At 46.0% G+C, this 20,101-nt stretch overlaps 2 protein-coding genes across 5 annotated transcripts in view; one reads left to right on the plus strand and one right to left on the minus strand.

The window, feature by feature from the left end:
• Nucleotides 1-15,750, minus strand: part of SUDS3 (SIN3A corepressor complex component SDS3) — a 29,401-nt gene extending 13,651 nt beyond the window's left edge. Inside the window, exons 1-10 of one of the 2 annotated variants that reach the window (XR_015796590.1) lie at nt 15,392-15,750; nt 11,973-12,042; nt 9,074-9,129; nt 7,506-7,577; nt 6,400-6,419; nt 5,423-5,579; nt 4,851-4,946; nt 2,799-2,860; nt 932-953; nt 96-201 (exon numbers count right to left, since the gene is read on the minus strand). Coding sequence is in view for 1 of the 2 variants with exons in the window: in XM_007426777.4 (XP_007426839.3) it covers nt 96-201; nt 932-953; nt 2,799-2,860; nt 4,851-4,946; nt 5,423-5,579; nt 6,400-6,419; nt 7,506-7,577; nt 9,074-9,129; nt 11,973-12,042; nt 15,392-15,590 (860 nt within the window). In the remaining variant the exon portion in view is untranslated. The remainder of the gene's footprint in view (nt 1-95; nt 202-931; nt 954-2,798; nt 2,861-4,850; nt 4,947-5,422; nt 5,580-6,399; nt 6,420-7,505; nt 7,578-9,073; nt 9,130-11,972; nt 12,043-15,391) is intronic. The other variant, XM_007426777.4, reaches the window with a different exon arrangement.
• A 2,885-nt stretch (nt 15,751-18,635) lies between these two features.
• TAOK3 (TAO kinase 3) overlaps nt 18,636-20,101 on the plus strand; it is a 115,797-nt gene continuing 114,331 nt past the window's right edge. For 2 of the 3 annotated variants that reach the window (XM_088143227.1, XM_088143228.1), the window contains exon 1: nt 18,636-18,893. The gene's annotated coding sequence lies outside the window, so the exon portion shown is untranslated. The remainder of the gene's footprint in view (nt 18,894-20,101) is intronic. The other variant, XM_088143229.1, reaches the window with a different exon arrangement.

Here is a 20,101-nt window from a genome sequence, read left to right on the forward strand (position 1 = left end):
GCAAACCTCTCGCAACTTTTACAAATAAAAATTATCTTTGAAGAATGTTTAGAACATTCTTAACATGCTCTTAAAAGCCCCTAGTGGCCCCGTACCATCGTTTATCATAGTAAAGCTTGCCATCTTCTATCCGTGCCTCAAATCGTTGGGCTGGGGATTCTGCGGGGGTCGCTGGCAGATGCTCGGGCGATGAAGGAGATGCTGGAACAGAACGATGATCAGCTTAAAATACAGCTACAAACTCAAGCAGAGGATGGCAATGAAATATTTCATTCCACAAGGAGATTATTATTCATTTTGGTAACACTTAGTGAAGAGGACAGAGGGAACGGCCTTGAAGGACAGGAGGAAGAGCTGCAGGCAAGTAAGACTTGAGCCTGGGTCAAGAAACTAATTTGAGAAAATGTCACAGATAACTCCTCCCCTCTGCCATCCCAGAAAGTCAGGAAGAAAAGAGTTCAGACTTGCAAGATTTTGTTACTAGAGCTGCTACAATAAAAGTAGTCCTGATCTGTAAGGCACTGGTTTTGACCTCGGTCTGCCTTGTAGGGCTGACACTTTGCACAGACCAGTCTTGCGCCATCAAGCCATCTGTGAATCTAACTCAAACATAGCCTTAACCCTGCATCCATATCCCCCTAAATCAGGCAGGAAAAATTTAGCCCTTTTCTGGTGATATCACCAGTTGGCCTCCTCCAGGAGGTTGGGAAGCTGACCTGGAGAAGCTGCTCATTCCTGTTTTAAAATAAAGCAAATTATGGTTTCAGGAATGAAGTTTTCCATAGTCCACTGTGTAAGATCCTTTCTAATGGAGATGTTGAATCTGGGATTTTCCGTATGCCAAGATGATCACTAAGCTGCTGTCCTTCCCTTTGTTCCAAGCCAAGACTGGCAAAATAATTAAATTAAAAAATTAAAAAATACTACTCACCTGGTCTTTTAGGTGACTTAAGCTATAAAAGAAAGAACAGGAAAATTGTTGAAGGAATAGTCACAAAATACTACCAATAAAAAGGACTGACCAAATGAGAGCGATTCATTGTTAGCAGGTTGCAAACCAGATGTGTTGAAATCCCATAATTTCCTTGGGCAGCATGGCTACTGCCCATATAAGCTGGGGAGGGAAGAGATTATTGGAATCCCACATCTGGAGGGCCCCAGCTCTCAATTAAATCTTTCAATTGGAGAAATCTATGATGAAATGAATACCATGACATTCTCAGTTTTAGCCACAGTGTTAGAGAAACTCTGTCTGGTTGACTGAAGCCAGAAAGTCATCAGCCTACTAACGTCTACAGGGCTTTCTTGAGATGCCCTCCAGACTCTCCTCCTCTCATGCAGAATTTCATTTTGCATTTTATAACCGAGCTGGCTCTCATGTCCCCAGCGTCTTTGGAGATAGCAAAGATGGAGACAAGTATCGGAGTTCTCTCTCGAGGGGGCAGCTTTCTTAAAGCACCAGTGATCAGAGATGATAGCCCTGACAATCTTCACATGCTTCCTCTGAGAATTTACAGGTGTTGGGAGTTGGCACTGAGGATTTTCTTCAGCTCATATATGTGCTTGTGCAAATATAAAAAATAAGGTTTGGTGTCTATGAGTAGATTGTAAAGCCCTGGACACTGCCTTGGAGAATCTCCCTGGTCTAGACAATCTACTGGTAGGTAGGAGTGAGCAACAGTGTCTTCTTAGAGGATTTTTTTCCACACTGTATGGAGTTCTGATCTGATTTTGTATGTTTCACCAAAGCATCTATGGGCACCACATGCCTTCCTTAGTGGGAGAGGTCCTCTTGAAGACATCTCTACAGTCAGAGGCACATCTTTCCAGCACATGGTAGAGGGCCTTCTTCTGCTTTGCACCCAGACTATGGAACGCTCTCCCTCAAGAGATGCTTTGACTTCTGCTCTCTTACAGTTTCAGAAAACAGGCAAAGACTCTTTCCTTAAGCTTCTGTTAGATGATTTCATTATCTATTAGTTCGTTATTTTTGAAATGTTCTATATTCTGCTTTTGCTTTTAAACTTAGCTACTTTGAGTGTTAAACACTGAGTATAAATCAGTGTTTCTCAACCTTAGCAACTTGAAGATGTGTGGACTTCAACTCCCAGAATTCTCCAGCCAGCATGCTGGCTGGGGAATTCTGGGAGTTGAAGTCCACACATCTGAAAGTTGTCAAGGTTGAGAAATGCTGATATAAATCAAATAACAGTGCCAAACTCCATGTGTCTCATTTTACACCATCTGGAGCACCCTATGATTACCTGAAAATGAGTAGCTATTAGCAGGTTTTCAAAATTCGTCATGTGCTTATTGTCCTCGATGATCCTTACTCTACAGAGACACCCTTCTGCACGCTTCAATTTCCTATGTCATCTTCTCTGGCTCTTTAGAGCTTGGGTGATGAAGGAAGATGGGCTCCACTCCACCTTATTTGGAGGAGCTAAGAAGAATATGAGCTATGGTAGGAATTCAAATCTGGTGCTTGTGAGGTTTCCAACAGTATCTACTTCATGCCTCCATGTCTACAGGATAAAGAACTTGTGCTGGATATGAATCAACCCTCTTTTTCCTTACGCTTTTTACCAACCTTTGGATGTGATAGCTACAGCACTGAGCAATATGGAAAATAAGGAGGAAGCATCTTTCTCTCACATCAACAACTGCATTCGGAATACACACATAAAACCAGATTCTTCCTAGGAGAATCAGGATACTCACCCCAACCCAGAGAAGACAAAGTTGGGTTGATTAGACAGAAAGTAGTTTTTTTCCTGCCTGCATAAAGAAGCACTTACCTTATTGAGGGTCCTCAAATCTTCCATTATCTGTTCATCCGTTAGGAGATAATTGAGCTGAGGTAATGCACATTAAGGGTAATTCAAAACACTAATGTAACGGCGTTCGTCTTGCCAAAATGGCCCAACAGTGGCATCTCATTCTGAGTCTCTTCTTCCCATGTCATACTGAGAAGTGTATTATGGGTTTTTTTGAAGCTGTTGTTTACTGAATGTACATCCTGATTTTTTGGGGGGGAGGGGAGAACATGATCTTATTGTGCTTTAATGCTGGAAGCCACTGATTTGAAGCCATCTAAAAAAGATCAGTTGACTCTGAAAAATAGCTTAGAAACTCCTTAATAGAACAGCCTGTCAGGGAAGACAGCATGATCTCTGGAGGTGTGTACGATGAACAAGGTTTATCAAGCCTGGAATTCTGAAGAAGTCTCTGGCACTGAAATGGGCCAGGCTGGCAATGGATGAAGTCTCACAATGAAGAAAAGAAAGTACCAAGGCATTCGCACAATCCTGCTTCTGAAACATAGAACAATTCCAGTCCTGAATAAAGACAGCAACTCAACTTCTGACAAGGCCTTGGCCGGAGATGTTATTAAAGAAACCGTAACTGCCTACACGTGTGCAACAGCAAAGGTATAAACCATGGTTATCAAGTCACAACAGTTGGGTTCATGCAACATGGTCATCAAAACCAAGCATTTCCATTCCCATGCTATGAGAACCCAATCTTCAGATTTGAGATCACCATCTTTCAATTGCATTGCTGGGGTTCTTCCTGAAGAAGATTCCTGAAAACCAGTCACCCAGGTAGCACTGACGAGCTTGCCCCACAATTCACGTATGCAGATAAGCCGCAAGCATGTTCTGAGGCACCCACAGGTCTGGCCAATCCTCCGACAGTTGGAAATGCCAGAGATTGAACCAGAGTTGGTTTTGTTTTGCTTTTTTGCATAAAAAAGGCATCTGTTGTGGTTGTGGTTATGATCTCAAGGAACTGGCTACATGCATTGGGGCTTATTACTATTCTACACAATACTTCAGTCAACTTTCCCTGCAGTTTCTCATTGTAAGGAAGGATCTGCAACTAGCAGTCAAGTGATCTTTCAAGGAAACCTGGGGTTTTCAGGAAGAATTGAGAACTGTCTGCCTAGACCCGGAATTCCTAACTTGATGTCCAACGGAACTGCTGTGCCTATGGATACCCCTTCAAGAAAAACCACCAAGTCTCCTGTCATTCCCAATTTCTTAAATCAAAACCTTTGCATTGCATACTATTTTTTGGCAGTGTTGTCTGTCTCTGATGAAGTGTTATGAAATAAATGTTAAGGAACAAAACTGAGAGTTCAAAAAGGAAGCTCTGTGGCTTCGATTTGGGATCTCTCTCTCATATTTTGGTCCAGAGATAAGTTCCTTTCCTCTTAACCTCTACAGCAGTGTTTCCCAATCTCAAGATGTGTGGACTTCAACTCCCAGAATTCCCCAGCCAGCATGCTGGCTGGGGAATTCTGGGAGTTGAAGTCCACACATCTGAAAGTTGCCAGGGTTGAGAAATACTGCTCTACTGTACAGTATGACCTCTGGGAAATGGGTGTTTTGTGGCCCAGGTTTGGCGAATGAGCTACTCTTCCCCTTTTCTTCTATGGTATGAGGGTCAGGATCACTCTCTCAAAATTTGGGCCATGCCACATTGGCTCAACAAGATTCTGGACATCCAGACTGGATCACAGGGGCACCATGGATGCCCTCCAGAACCCTATTTCTGGCCTGCAAAGCAAGACTGCACTGCTGAAATTTGGAAGCAAAATGGTCAACTTTAAGAAGGGTGGCTTTTCAGCCAAAACAACATGAAGAGAAAAATAAGAATGGAAATGGGATCCCAAGTCCTCTGGCAGGTGAAACGCTTCCTAACACGCCTTTACTCTCCCTGGCCCAAATGTTTGAACACTTCTCTGGAAGGCTTCCTGGGGTCTGCCATCCAGGGTAGAGAGAAGCTGTGACTCCTAGGCTGACAAATACTGCCCAGCCTGGATTTCAGGGCAACACAAAGGATATCTGGAGCTGGTTTTCTCCTTTTGTCAGGAATGGGCACAGGATCGTTTGGCCTCCTCCGCAATTTCCTTGTCATGATAGGCTTCACTTCCATGGAATCTGAAGAATGACAAACCAGTCAGATTGTAAGGCCCACACATTTCTTTAAAATTGGCACAAACGCCTGCAGCATAATAAAAAAAACTCTTTCTTTTCTTCCCCCTCCTCCCAAATATATTTTTCACATCTATACGCATCATTTGACTTAAATATCTCTTCAGTTTTAAGCACAATAAACCAATTACTATTCAAATATCCCAACCCTGTTGGCTATGATGTGCAAGAAACACGTTCCACTGATCAATTATCCTTCATCTCTGAATAAATGTGACTTGAAACCCAAGAAGTCACCTTCTATTGGAGAGTATGGCTAAACCTGTCTAACTCCAGTATTTGCTTTGGAGATTCAACAGCAATTTAACTGAATCTCCAAATCAAATTGACTTTCTGAAACATTGAATTGGATCAGTGTATTGAGTCAGGCGCATCCAAAGCAATTTGTCTCAATGATTTGGAAAACTTTGTTTTTGCTTTACCTCCTGTTAATTCCATGGTTAGTTTCTCACTCTCAATCATCTTCTTCTTCTCTTCCAATTCAGCAATCAAGTTTTCCTTCAGCTCAATTTTTTTATCCTCAAACTCCTTCACAGCTGCTTTTTTTTCTTTAATGTAGTTTCGCTCCACCTGCTCTGTCTAGTCCAAACCCAAAAGAAAATGAGAGAATTTTCAAGAAGGCAAAACTTAAGTTGCAGTTAGTTAGTTAGTTAGTTAGTTAGTTAGTTAGTTAATAGGCTGCTCAACTCCATCCTGGATGGGACGGGGCTGTAATATGTTGGGCCTACAGTGATGCTCACTGGGTCACTTAGGTGCAAAACAAAGATGAATTGATTGATGGGTAGAAGAGAACGGCCAATCTAAATGGAAAAATATGAACATGGTCCTACCACTTGCCTAAATGAATAATCTTTTGGATGTGTTTCATGGGACAAGAGGACTAATCTTGTTCTTTAATCTGTTCTCATAGTCCAAGGATCCATCTAGCCCAATATCCCCATGGTAACAAAGATCGGCTAGGTGGCCAGATGGTTAGATCTGGCTAAATGGCCAGATAAATTCAAAGAGGGTTGAATAAATTCATGTTTGACAAGTTCTTCAGAGGCTATTGGTCTTGAAGATTCCATGCTACCTCTGAGTTGAGGGCAAACCTATCCCCAAATAGCAACTGCAGAAGAGCCATGGCAAAAGCTGTGTGTGGGGGGGGGGAGGAGGAGAATGTCTCTATCTCCTGCTTATGAGTACCTGAGAGGCAAAACCACCAGCCACCCCACCTCACCCAAAAATAGTTGAGTGCATATTAAATCATTTTTTAAGAGATTCACTAATTCAATTCAACATCAACTTCGTTTTAATTTCAGTGAATCTACCCCAAATCTGCCTAGGTTGGAACCCAGTCTGGTGAATAGAAATAATCCCAAAGTCCTAACATAAAATGATTTTTATAAGATACACTTACTTCCAACTGAAGAAAAAGCTCTGAAAGGAAACAGACATGACAGTTATTAGTGGGAGGACTCTAATATGTTGCGCCCCAAAATATTTAATTTTAGTAGAATATTGGACTTATTGTTCCGAGAGAAAAACTTTGATGACAAAAGAGTATGAAGTAAGCTGTAAGATCTTTAACGCTAATATGGAAAGTAAGCATTTGAATATACTTCTATCTGAACTAATTCCTGAAAAGTACACAAGTGAGATGTGTGTACATAATCTGTTATTACAGATAGTCCAAGCATTATAGCTTTTGCCTAGCAAAACACAGTTGAAACAATGACAAAGTTGCATGAAGTTCTGGCATTTATTTTTGAGTAGATAGATAGGACTGGATCGTGAGAGCTAACACATCTGCAGAAAAGCAACACTAGTTATCAGGCCTTCCCTTTTGCAATTAGCTGAGGCTATCGTTTATTATCTGATTCATTTATAAAATCAAAAAAAACCCCAGCCTGTTATGATCACCCTAATACCACAAAACAGGAGTACAGGTGAAGAACAAGAAAACAGTAACCTAAGTTCAATGTTTTCCAAGGGCATTTGCTTGGGGTAAGGATTAAAACGTACAGATTGGTAAAACTTTATAGGCTAACAACTTCACTGTCCCGTGTCCTTTCATAGAAAGGAGTTGATATCATTAGATCTAGCTAGAAGTACGCGCAAGTCAACAATAGCACTATATTGTAGTAACTAAGTAAAGGATTTTACATTTTGTTTTGCTGCAAAAAGAATAGCACAACAACCCCTAGGGATTTGTCTTTCAAGCAGAGGTGTGCCAAATATTTTTATGTTTTTGGATATGTTTATGAACATGAAGTTTATGCTGAAATGTTCTGAATTAAAAATGCTGGGTTTCTATTCTAGTGAACTAGTTTCAAATCTGAAAAGGGCTGCTTTGCTCTCGCAAAAAGAATCTGGAGTTCCCTGAAAATATTCTGAACTCACCACTCTTTTCCAAGCTTGTCTGAATTCAAAACATTCTGCATATCTCGGTTTCTAAGATAAGAATGCTGAGCAGATCACCTTACATGTTAGGATGAATTTGCTACCTCAAACCAACCCAGTTACCTGCATTGCGAATCCTCTCCTTGTATTGCTGATCCAGCTTCTTCATCCGTTTCTGATATTCTTGTAGAGTACCTATTTAGTAGGAAATCACAGCATGAGAAATTGCAACCACGCAGCTAAAAAGAAACTTGTCCCCTTTCCCAATTTCTCCGCTATATATGCAGTTGCCTGGCAATCACTGCCAGATTTGAAATATCACCATGGATTTACCCAGGGAGGAAGTGATTTCGATCATTTATCAAAAGCTTTCGCAGGGAGAAGCAATCTGGTGTTTTCTCAGGGTTTTGAATTACAACCCCCGTCCCAATCGCTTGGTGCTGGTCATACCGGCTGGAGATGTTAGGCACTGAAATTCAAAATATCTCGAGGGCATCAGATACTTTGGTCTGTCTACAGCAGTGTTTCTCAACCTTGGCAGCTTGAAGATGTGTGGACTTCAACTCCCAGAATTCCCCAGCCAGCATGCTGGCTGGGGAATTCTGGGAGTTGAAGTCCACACATCTTCAAGTTGCCAAGGTTGAGAAACACCGGTCTACAGCCTACATTTCTCCACTCTGACAATTATCAGTTTTACTTGCACAGCACGTTCTTCATCTTCATCTTTTTTTTTTTTTTTTTTATAAAACAGGATTTTATCCTTCCCAGCTCCTTCCCATTTTACCCATATAAGCTGTATACATTCAGCTTTAATTCAATTTGCAAATATACATGGAGATCAGTCTCCAGGTCTATGGCAAATACATTCCCATCTCTCCCCCTCCAAAGTAATATATCATGCCAGAGACAGAGGAAGATTGGGTAGAACGAACATAATAAAAATACAACTTTAGACCCAGGCCTGCAATGGTTGCTATTTTCATTTTTCTATGGCAGGCAAAAAATGTCACTAAGAGTACAGTTGAGAAACAGCTGTTTCCTTTTCAACTATTGTGCTCAGCAAGTAAGAGCATTAAGTGTCTGTCCCAAATTATCGTTTTTTAAATAGGAAACAAATGTTGGATTAAGACGGTCAAGGGGCCTGATGCATCAGCGCTAACCTTATGGACCAAATTCCAAAAATACAACTCATGGGTGGGAAGGGATGGAGGACAACAGCATGGATGGGAATAGGGCAAAAAGGTTCAGTTGATTGAATGATATTGAAACTTCAGCTTCAGTTATTCAGCTTACATTGTTTACTTACACTGACCTGATCACTCTCCACGTTTTTCTTCATTTTTCCCTTTCGAATATGTTACAAATGAGAATCAGGTGGCACATTTGGGAGAGGCTCAAGAGGACATGTTTGGGAGAGGCTCAAGACCGTAACTGGATTTAGCACAGAGCCTCTCCGCTGACATAAGATCAATGGATAAGCTGCCGATGGAAAAGTCCTTTCTCTACCCAAGGCTTTGGGAACTGCTGCCAGGCAGACTCAACCATACTGGGCTGGACTGAGAAACACTGCAATGGATAGTTTCTTTTTCCCCTAGCACCCCATGAGAGACCAGATCAGAGAACTCGACATTCCGATGCACGTAACCTCACCAAACTGAACGATATTGTAGTTGGTAATTTAGAAGCCCTACCTTCCTGCAGTTGCTGCAACTGCTTCTTTAGCGAGGCCAACTTATCCTGATACATTCTGCAAAGAGAACAGGTATTAAAAGAGACAGGCTCAGGGAACCTTCCATTTAATTTCATTTTTCCCCATTGCTGAAAATGCCAATAAGCTGCTTTTAAAAAAAAAATCTGCTTTAAAAAAAACCCAGAAACAGTAAAGAGTTCAGCTCGCAGTGACTAAATGGGCACATCCAAGCTGTTGTACTGCAACAATACAGAATTGAATTGCCACTGCTTTTTTTTTTTGAGATTTTTTTTTTCAACTTCCCAGTTTAGTCTACAGCCCAGGGATATCCTTGCTGGTCTCCCATCTACATACAAATCAAGACCAACCTTGTTTGTCTTTTTGAGGTTGGCTAGGGGATAGAAGCCAAAACGACTTCAGTGTGGAAAAGCAACATAAGCCTGCTGTCGTGATGTGGAATATGGAAATATGATCTTCTTTCAGACTTCCTGTTTTGTAGAACTAAAGAGCTTTGGCTTCTCAAAAGCACTTGATCACCAAAGGCCACATAATTAACTACAGGTAGCTGGATTACAATGGTGCCAATGCTGTATAAGATGAAATATTCTTGGGAGAAATGTTCAAAAGCATCTTGACGACTTTAAAGATGCTGCATGTAATTCAGAGTGCAAAAGAAGTCAACTAAATCAGCATGAACAAGAAGAGGGAAGAACACAATCACATTACAGACAGGAAGTACACACAGTGGCCCTGTGACATACTATTAACATGCTTAAAAGTTCAATATTCCCCAGGAGACATTCAGGATCAGTTCAGATATGAAGCTAAGGCACCATTCAGCAAAATCATGGTTTATAAGGCAGGCTTATTGTCAGATCAACAAGTTTAGGCTGTGGCCGACTCACTAAACTACAGTGAATTGTAAATTATAAACTTAATGTCTTTTATGCGGCCATGGCAGGAAAAAAAGAAGGTAAGGAAAGTCTTACCTTTTAGTGCAGGGCTGAAAAGGAATGTAGAAAGGCAATAACCCACTAAATGGCTAAGAAGAACAGGGTGGACAGTAGAATTCTGGCTAAAGATGAGATGATGGAGGCATAAGGGAAAGATAGAAGAGTGTGAGATAACAGGGCATGAATTAGCTAAAGGGAGAGAGAGATTTTTAGAAGGTACAGAAGGACATGGCAATGCAAAGGAGGGTGGGTTGGTATGCTTGACCTATGAGAATCGAATAATGCCAAGGCTTCATGACGGTCTTAATAATGTTATCAACTGAAGAGAAGATCTGGAGCTCAGGGTTGAACTGTAGAGTTCTTGGGGTTCTCTGAGCTTGGTTGTTTTCTTGCAGACATTTCGATACCTGACTAGGGAACATCTTCGGTGTTAGTGGGTGTGGGGTTTGCTCTCTGTTTATATACAATAGCTTGCCCTCTTAGTGTTGGAGGGGGTGTTGCTTTTTTCTTGGTAGTTCCTAGATTAGGCTGTTGTTTACTGCTTGATTGTTTGTCTGGTAGTTAATCCTGGTGTCTATCTCAGTGTTGATTGCTGGGGAGGTGTTCTGGTCTTTTCATTTCCTTTTTATTGTCACTTTTGAATGGTGTATAACTGTTATTTATGCGCCTGTTGATGGCTGATTTGTCTGAATACCAAGCTTCCAGGAATTCCCTTGTCTTTGGATTTAGCTTAGTCTAGGATGCTCATAGTTTCCCAGTGAAAACTATGGTTGAGTTTGTCCATGTGTTGTGAGATTAAGGAGTTTTCATCATGTCTTCTGACTGCTAGTTGTTCATGGATGCACTCTGCTAGTCTTCTGCCTGTCTCTCCTACATAGTGGCTATTACAGTCCTTACACTGTATGTTGTATAGTTACATTTCATTTATGTTGTATACTTATACTTATGTTGTGTGTGTGTGTATGTATGTTGTACAGGAGTCATCTACAACATACAACAAGTATTCAGACAAGTCAGCCATCAACAGGGTTAGCTGGTCCACACATCTTAAAGGTTGTTGAGGTTAAGAAACACTGATATAGAAGATTCTGCAAAATCTTCGAAAAACAGTGAGAGTTATTAGGATCTAACAGCAGAACAGAGTGAGATTACAACCAAGGATGAAGAATGGAACCCAAGAGAAGGAGGGAGGAATACCCATCTGTGGAAATGCTGATCAGTTTCACATATCACAGTAAGCAATGGTTTGTTTAACCAGGAATGGTTCAATAAGGAACAACTGGTTCACTCAGTGCTAAACAAAAAACTACAATTCACAAACCACAATGGGGGGATTTACACCACTTCTAAGTCAAATCACATTATGGTTTAGTGCAATGTGTGAAACCAGCCACAGCCTGGGGTGTGTTAAGCCACTGTTTACTGACCACATAGACAAGATTCGTAAATAATGCCAAACTAAAATCAATTAATCCTGTTTAAGTGTGATCTGTGAACCCTGTCTATTATTTCTTTAGGGAGTAGGAAGAGAATCACGAAGACAGAAATGAGATGGATAAATCATAGCTTCTAAAACCCATGGTGAGGTCAGTTTAGTGAGGACAATTTTCAGCAGAGGGCAGAAGGCCAGACTGTGTGGAATCCAAAGGACGTTAGTCCAATGAGCATTAATGAGGCAGAAAGACTACATTAAATTTCAAAAGCATAGAGAGGTAGAAGAAAGGCAGAATGAAGTAAGGAAAAGGTTCTCTGATCCCCAAAGTTCTGGCTATGAAATTCTAAGGCTTCTATTTTTAACCTGGTATTAGTCTGAACCTCTTTCTCACCACTGAGTTCATCACTCGTCATTACCAGTACTCATCTGAAGCTCAGTCACCATGTCTGTGACATTCCCTTGTTACAGGTGGTGTCAAATATAATTATAGCAAAAACGGAGGTAATACTCACTGTTCCTTCATTTCTACATAATCTTCCTCATCGTGTTTCGCCAGATCAGTTTCACTGGCATCTTCCGTATCTAAGCAACATGATCAGCACAGTGTCAGAAGACATCAAACAGCACATTTTTGCTCAAGCATTCCTCCAGGTGACCCTGCAGGAGCAACATTGACTTATTGGCCTTTCTAAAGCTGATGGCTCTAGAAATGTGGGACCTCAACGAATCAGGAGGGGCTTTGGAGACGGGCAATGTTTTAAAAAGTTGTTTTAAAAACTAAACCCGTGAAGGAAGATATCTAAATGTCATTCCTTAGTGAGGTGGTGGGGTGATCCTATTATAAAACTGGAACTTGTCATTGTCTGGTTTCCACTAGACATCACAAGAGGTTTTCAACAGCATCTCCTGTCAATTCCTTCTTCAAAATTCACTGCAGATTTTTTGGGGGGGTGGGAATGTGAGAAAACATCTAGAGGTGTCTGTTAGCAAATTCCAACTTAGATCATTCCAACAGAAGATAATATATGTAGCTCAGGGTTGAACTGTGGAGTCCTTGGGGTCTCTGAGCTTGGTTGTTTTCTTGCGGACGTTTCGTTACCCAGCTAGGTAACATCTTCAGTGCTAGAAAGGAGTGGGGTTTGCTCTCTGTTTATATACAGTTAGCCTGATATATAAACAGAGAGCAAGCCCCACTCCCTTCTAGCACTGAAGATGTTACCTAGCTGGGTAACGAAACGTCCACAAGAAAACAACCAAGCTCAGAGAACCTCAAGGACTCCTCAGATCTTTCCTTTACCATCTAAATCACTGGCAGGCCCATCACTCACTCATCTGAGGAAAAAAATGAAGCACCCATAAATCAACTTTACTTGGATGGAAATCCTATAGAAATTAATAATTTTGCTTCCAAATAAAGTACACAGTAGACCAGGCTCAAATATTCATTCCCTGACTCTCTGCAGGAGGAAGTTTTCCTGATTCTTTTTAAAAGTCCCTCTCCCGTTAACTTTATGGCAGGAAATCAGAGAAGTTAAGTAGTATATTGTATAAAGAAGAGTTCTTTGCATGGACAAGAAGAAGCCTAGTTAATTACAGCTTAAAAAATGACAATTTATGCCTGTATCTTCAGAAGTAAATCCTAATGTTCAACACATTGACCAGATCAAGGAGGGGGAAATTCGGTTCTCCAGATGTTGCTAAATTACTGGAGATAGAGTTGCGATTCAGCAACATTTTGAGAATCATAGTTTCTCCAGCCGCATACATGCGTTATGCTGCTTTGAGCTATACTTTTAAAGAAACATGCATAAAGCTTTATAAACTTTTAAATACTAAATGTCCATTAACGGGCAAAAAGTTGCATTGCGAGGATCTGGTTAGCATTCAGCTCGTATGCTGAATGTTTTGATGCCGAGTTAAAAAGAATTTTAACCTGCCCTTGATTTGATCAGCAATGGCATTCATGGAATGACTTGGCCCAACTGCTATCACGAGCCTGAAGTACTTTTTAAGAATGCAAATTAACGTATCAAACAGGAAGATGGTGGAGTGAATCCTGCAGTGTCCGGGGGTTGGACCTGATGACCTCCTAGTTCCCTCTTAACTCCATAAGAGGAGTTATTAGTTCTTTAAAGAGGAGAAGTAAATATACTTGCTCAGCTACAGGTGTTGGTCAGACAGCAATACAGGTAAGACTGTAATTGCCAATTAGTGCAGTTAAAAACATTTTTAAGCATTTGAGTTTCACACAGAAACGACCCTTTCCAAACTTATATTCTCACACATCTGTTTGTTCCCACGTACGTGCACAATTTAGGGTGCCAAGAATTGCTGCCAACCTACCTGTTGAACTGCGTACTAGTCCACAACTTAATGCCGTATAAAAAGATCACTTCTCTATGCAATTTCACACTTTTTGCTGCAACAAATATCTTGCAGCTGTTTGTATGGAAGTTGTTTTCACCCTTCCCTTGCAATTCCTCAATTCTCCACCCTTGGAAAAAGGAATGGGTTTTCCCCCCTGTTTTTTTGCCTAGCCCTCCTATTCTTTGGATGGTGGGCACCAAATCTAGGTGCCATCTAGACCTTCTGGATCACAGTCCCCATCATCTCAGACAGTATAACCATCGCTTGCTGTAACTGGGAATGATGGAAGGCCCAGTCCAGCATATCTGAAGACGCAGAGTTTGCAGAAGGCTGCTAGAATGGAACAGAAGGCTCTTGAATAAAGCTTAGTTCTAAACTGCTCAAAAAACATGTAAATTATTGTAACGTTGCTCTATGTGAGCTTCCCACAACCTCCTTTTCACCCCATATGTAGTTCTTTGCCTGTGGAATTTAGCCCAAAGGAGGGAGGGGGCAACTATACTTTTTCAGGGGGCTAAAACTATCCAAATTTAAATCAAAATCTGCTTTAAGTAAATATATACAGGATTATACTGTAACTCCGCAGCAGCCTTCCTTCAACCCTGTTGGACTTATACTTGCCACTATTCCTTTCCTCTCAGACTGCATTGGGCTACAACTAGTTGCCATGGCTGGGGCAGAGTGATGGGTACTGTGGTTGGGCATCTGCAGTCATCATGGCTTGGGCAGAGCGATGGGTGTGGTGGTCCAGAACCTGCAGTCACTATGGCTGGAGCAGAGTATGGATGTTGTGGTCTGGCATCTGCAATCACTACTGCTGGAAGAGGGCAATGGGTGCCATGGTCCAGCATCTGCAGTCACCATGGCTATGGCAGACTGATGGGTATTGTGGTCCACCACCTACAGTCTCCACTGTTGGCAGAAAGTGATGGGTGTTGTGGTCCAGAACCAGCAATCACCATGTTTGGGGTAGAGTAACGGGTGCTGTGGTGTGGTCTGACACCTGCAATCAAGGCTATGTAAAATGATGGGTATTGTGATCTAGCCACTGTAGTCACCACAGCTGGGAAGAGTGATGGGTGTTGTGGTTCAGTCTCCATGTTGGCAAAAAGTGATAGGTATTGTGGTCGGGCACCTGCCATCACTACAGATGGACAAAGTGATGGGTATTGTGGTCCAGCCACCACAGACAGGAAGTGATGGGTGCTGTGGTCCACCACCTCCAGTCTCCCTGTTGGCAGAGAGTGATGGGTGTTGTGGTCTAGCCCCTGCTGGGCAAGGTGATGGGTGTTGTGGTCTAGCCCCTACAGTCTCCTCTGTTGGCAGAGTGATGGGCATTGTGATCGGGCACCTGCCGTCACTACAGCCGGGCAAAGTGATGGGTGTTGTGGTCCTGCCACCAGACAGGAAGTGATGGGTGCTGTGGTCCACCACCTGCAGTCTCCCTGTTGGCAGAGAGCGATGGGCGTTGTGGTCTGCCCCCGCCGTCACTACAGCCGGGCAAAGTGATGGGCGCTGTAGTCCGGCACGCCCCCCGCCCCGCGCCCCAGACCGGCGGGCTCACCCTCGTCGGAGTCCCGCGCGCGCCCGCTGCGCTCGCCGTCCTCCTCCTCGGCGGGGCTGTCCAGCTCCTCCTCCTCATAGCTCTCGGCGGTGGCGGCGGCGATGGCGGCGGGGCCGGCCCCCGGGGGCAGCGTGGAGGCCGGGGGCGGCAGCGGCGGCCCCGGGGGCAGCGCGGGGGAAACCAGCGCGGCGGCGCTCATGGCCGGCGAGGCGAGGCGAGACGAGGCGCGCCCTGTCCGTCCGTCCGTCCGTCCGTCCGAGCGAGCCGGTCCCTCCTCAGGCGAGCCCCACAGAAGCGCGCCCCCTCCCCGCGCAGGCGCGCGAGCCGCTTCCGGGACGGCGGGGCGTCCCCGGCCTCGTTTGGCCCGTTGCCCTTTCCGTAGACGCGGGGGCGGGGCTTCGCTCGCCGGCGCCGGCCCCGGCCCCAGCGGCAGGTTAGACTCACTCAAAGTTAGACTCGTACGCGAACCCAGTCTTTCCGGGCTCCGTGTTGTCCCTCCCGCTCTACATAGTCTTGCCCTTCTTCCGCGGGTGCGCGCTTTGCAACCATGATTGATTCAGCAAACCACGATCGGCTGTATTCACAGGTCCTGCTGATTGCCTCCTCGTTTCTGCATGAACGCCATTCCTGTTTGAGTTGTTTGCCTCAAAGTTAAGCCCCCTTCACCAAAAGGAGAACCTCATTTAAAAGGAACTCAGCTTAGGACCTCTTCAAATGCAGCCCCCAGTCCCTAACTGGCTGGGTTAAGCGTGTCGTGGGAACCCAGCAGCTAAAGCTGCCGCTTAGCTGGTTGTGAAGACAAGCCCGCAGTTTTCAGTGGGACTCCTTAAGCAGGAAGTAAACGTGGATTGCTGTGAAAGGTTGCAAATTTGAAATCTGCAGGGCCAGGTTTCAACCTCCTCCCCTTCCTATTGTTGCATTACAACATAGCACCCCCCCACCCCAAACACGCTGGCTGGGGATGTTGGGAGATGTAGTCCTGCCCAAACAGAAAGCTCCAGGCTGTGGGAAGCTACTGACGTTGGGGGGAGCGTGTGTGTAAAACATTAATTAACTTGCCACAAATTTTAGGGTTCCCTCATTTCACGATTTACATATCTCCATTTACACCCCAATACCGCTGGCCGCAATTCATGCCTCCAAAGCAGCGTTCCTCAACCATGGCAACTTTAAGATGGGTGGGCTTCAACTCCCAGAATTCCCCAGCCAGCACGGGTGGGATGGAATGGGGGATTTTGGAACAAAGTAACAATATATATGCTCCAGAACTGACCTTAACTAGTTACTAAGATCAAAGTGGAAAGAAAGGCTGTAGCGTAGTTTTCCACTTGGATCTTAACAACTAGTTAGGGTCAATTCTGAGGCATACATGCTTCTTTGTTCCAAAATCTCCCATTCCATAGGGCAGTGTTGTCCAACCTTGGCCACTTTAAGATGAGTGGACTTCAACTCCCAGAATTCCCCAGCCAGCATAAGTCCACTCATCTTAAAGTGGCCAAGTTTGGACAACACTGCCATAGGTGGACTTCAACTCCCAGAATTCTCCAGTGAGCAAGCTTTAGGATGGGAGGTCTTCAACTCCCAGAACTCCCCAGCCAGCATGGGTGGGATGGAATGGGGGATTTTGGAACAAAGAAACATTATTATGCCCCAGAATTGACCTTAACTAGTTACTAAGTTCAGCCCCTCGTTCCTCTTAGCAACTACTTATGGTCAATTCTGGACATACACAATATGTCTTCATTCCAAAATCAGGGGGGCTTCAACCCCCAGAATTCCCCAGCCAGGAGGATCCTGGGAACGTTTCTGGCCCAACTTTCCCAGTGGAAATTCCCAGGAATTTCTTCCCCGCGATTGCAGGCTCTGGCCGGCGCTGCCCAAGCGGAGGCTGGACTGGGCTATTCCGCTCCCCCGCCTACCCTTTCCCCCGCCTCCTTCATTTGCATCTCCTGACGTCACGGGCCTTTGCGCCAATCCCCGAAGAGAACGGGGGGAGACCCCGCGCGAGGCAGGACCGGGAAGGCAAAGCGGGGCTTGCAGAACCCGGAAGAGCAGCGATCGCCGGTGCGGCCCTTGCGCGCTCCTTTCCGCGGGGTTATGCATGGCTGAAATTCCGATTTTCCCCCCTTTTTTAACCGATTTGGTGGGGATTGCAAATAAAGAGAGCCGCGATGTTGTTCGTGGAGCAAATACAGCGGCGCCCGATATGCAGCCCCCGGAATGAGCCCCGGAATAGAGAGAAAGTCACGCGTGTGCGTGGCGTCACACGCGCTTGCACAGTAGGAAGCAAAAACCCTTGAAAAAAGAAAGAGAAAACGTCTCTCTTGCTCCTCCCCGGAGTTCGCCTTCACCCACCCCGAAAGGACTTGCGGAGACGCGCGTCACGGCCTCGATTCCCTGCCCACGAGCTCGGATCCTTGCCATGCCCTTTGCCCTTCGGGGGATCGGGGGGAAATATTCCCCAGCAAGCCCTGACCGCGGGACCCCGTGCAGGAGCCCCCGCTCGTAGAGAAAAGGAGTTCGTGCAAGCGGGGGAAATTAAAAAAGAGCAGAGAAAGGTTAAGGGGAAAAGGAGGGAGACGGAGAAGCGAAGTCGGTAAGAGTGCCGGGCAGGAATGAAATCCGTGTATAGGGGCTGGAATGTTCAATCCGGGGTCCTCCGGACAGGTCGTATTATAAGGCTCATCCTTTCGACCCCCCGGATGGGAATGATGGGCGCTGTTGCACCCGCCCACCCGGAGGGCGCAGGGTTGGGGAAAGACAAGCCCAAGCCATCCAAGCTTTGTTTTAGGGGCAGTTGCGCCCTTTAGGGCAGGGTTTCTCCAGCTGGGCGACTTTAAGACGGGTGGACTCCAACTCCCAGAATTCCCCAGCCAGCTGGGAGTTGGAGTCCACCCGTCTTAAAGTCGCCCAGCTGGAGAAACCCAGCTTTAGGGATCAGCCCAGGCGGCGTTTTCTAACTCCGGCCAGTAGATGGACTCAGGCTTTGCACCAGGCGAGGCTTCCTGGCCGGTTTTCCCCGCCGGTGCAAGGTCTCCTCCCGGGAGTTGCGCGCAGCCTTTCCCGAGGCGTGAATCACGCAGCCAGACTCGACCTCCCAGGCCCCGCCCCACGCGAAGGCGGGGCCGGCTCCGGGCTGCCTCGGAACGCGGAAGCGCGGCAGCGGCAACCTGATTGGTCCGCTTTAGAGCCCTCTTCCCTTTTTTTTTTTAAAAGGCCTGGAGGGGGAGCGGAGGGCTGCCCAGCCGAGCAAGGCGGGGGAGTCGAGCGCCGATCCCTCGCTTCCCGGCCCACAGGCCGCCAACGAGGCTCCCTCCGAGGTTCACCAGGCCGGGGAGGCGAGCGCCGCGCGGTCGAACGCCATTGGCCGCGCCTGACGAGCGAGGCGCTGCACCTCAGGCGGGCACGGCGGCGGGGGGCTCGGCTGGAGTGCGCTGGCCGCCAGCCTTCCTTCCAGGAGCTGGCCGGAGACCGGCGAAGAACTTTTCCCAGCCGGAGGCGGGTAAGGAGGCACTTTGGGGGAACGCCCGGGTGGTGCGGGGGAGCGACAGCCGAAGGAGGGGAGGGAGGGGGTCGCGTCACAAGGAGCAGTGCCGCGGCTGGAGGAGGAAAAAAGTAGCCGCCGAGGAAAGGCAGCGAGGGGGGAGGACGTCTGCGGGGCAGGTTTTCCTGCCACCCTCTTGGCTCTGGAAGGAAGTTGGAGGGAAGGAGAGGAGGACTGCGTGGGGCGCGGGGGGGGGGAGGGAAGGGAGAGAAGGAGGGTGCCTCAGAGGCCATCTAGTCTGTCTCTCTGCTTAGGGGTGGGCTCTGTAGACCAGGTCTGGCTGTTTAAAGACCTCTGGGGGGAGGGGGCAGCTTGGGGGGAGAGGGGAGATTGCCCCCAGGGAGGTCTGGGGAGGGTGAGAGGTTGAAGGGTGGGGGGGCTATATTGAGGTGGGGGAAAGAAGGAACCGGATGTGAAGAGAGCTTCCATGGTTTGGAAGGGGGTGATGGAGGAGATGGAGATGGAGTTGATGGCTGGGGTGGGGGCAGCATTAGGGAAAACAGCGCAGAGACTGGCAGACCTTAACCACTGAAATGCTGGGAGAGGGTGCTGGGGGGCTGTAGGGGGGAGTATTTTGTGGGGCAGAGAAGGGGGGCCTGGGGAAGGCAACTTTGCAGCAGCCTGCCTCACCCTCCAAGTCTTCTGAGATGACAACTCCCAGCCGGTCTGGCTGTGGCTGGGATTTCGGGGTGTGGTGGCCCCCATGCAGCTGGGGGGCACCTAGTTGGGGAAGGCTGGCCTGGGGCGCTAGAGGGGTCTCTGGGATGAGAATGGGAAGGAGAGAGTTGTTGGATGCAAGGAGAAGCAGGAAGGAGGCTGTTTTGAGAAAAAACAGGAAAAGGTTCGAAGAGAAAATGGGGAACGAGAGCCAGATTTTAAGCTTTCCTGTGATGCCCCCCTCTCCCCCCCCCTTTTGGTAAGGAGACTAAGATGCAAAGATTGCACGTGAATAGCTGGAGTTCGAGGTCTTGTGCATCCGCTTGCATTTGCGTCCATCCTCCATTCTATGAAGAATCACCTGAAGCCAAAAAATAAAATAAAAATGCAATCCGCTCCTGAGATAATGAACTTTGGTGACCACGAGAGCAGAGTCGGAGCAAAGATACAGTGTGTGCAGAGAAAGAGATTAGGGAGTAGTTGAAGGACTGTCCTGTGATAGGGGAGCA

This window comes from Python bivittatus, unplaced genomic scaffold, assembly GCF_059951505.1.
Source record: "Python bivittatus isolate LINGU-HERP-01145 unplaced genomic scaffold, Pbiv_v1 ctg000280_np1212, whole genome shotgun sequence".
NCBI lineage: Eukaryota > Metazoa > Chordata > Lepidosauria > Squamata > Pythonidae > Python > Python bivittatus.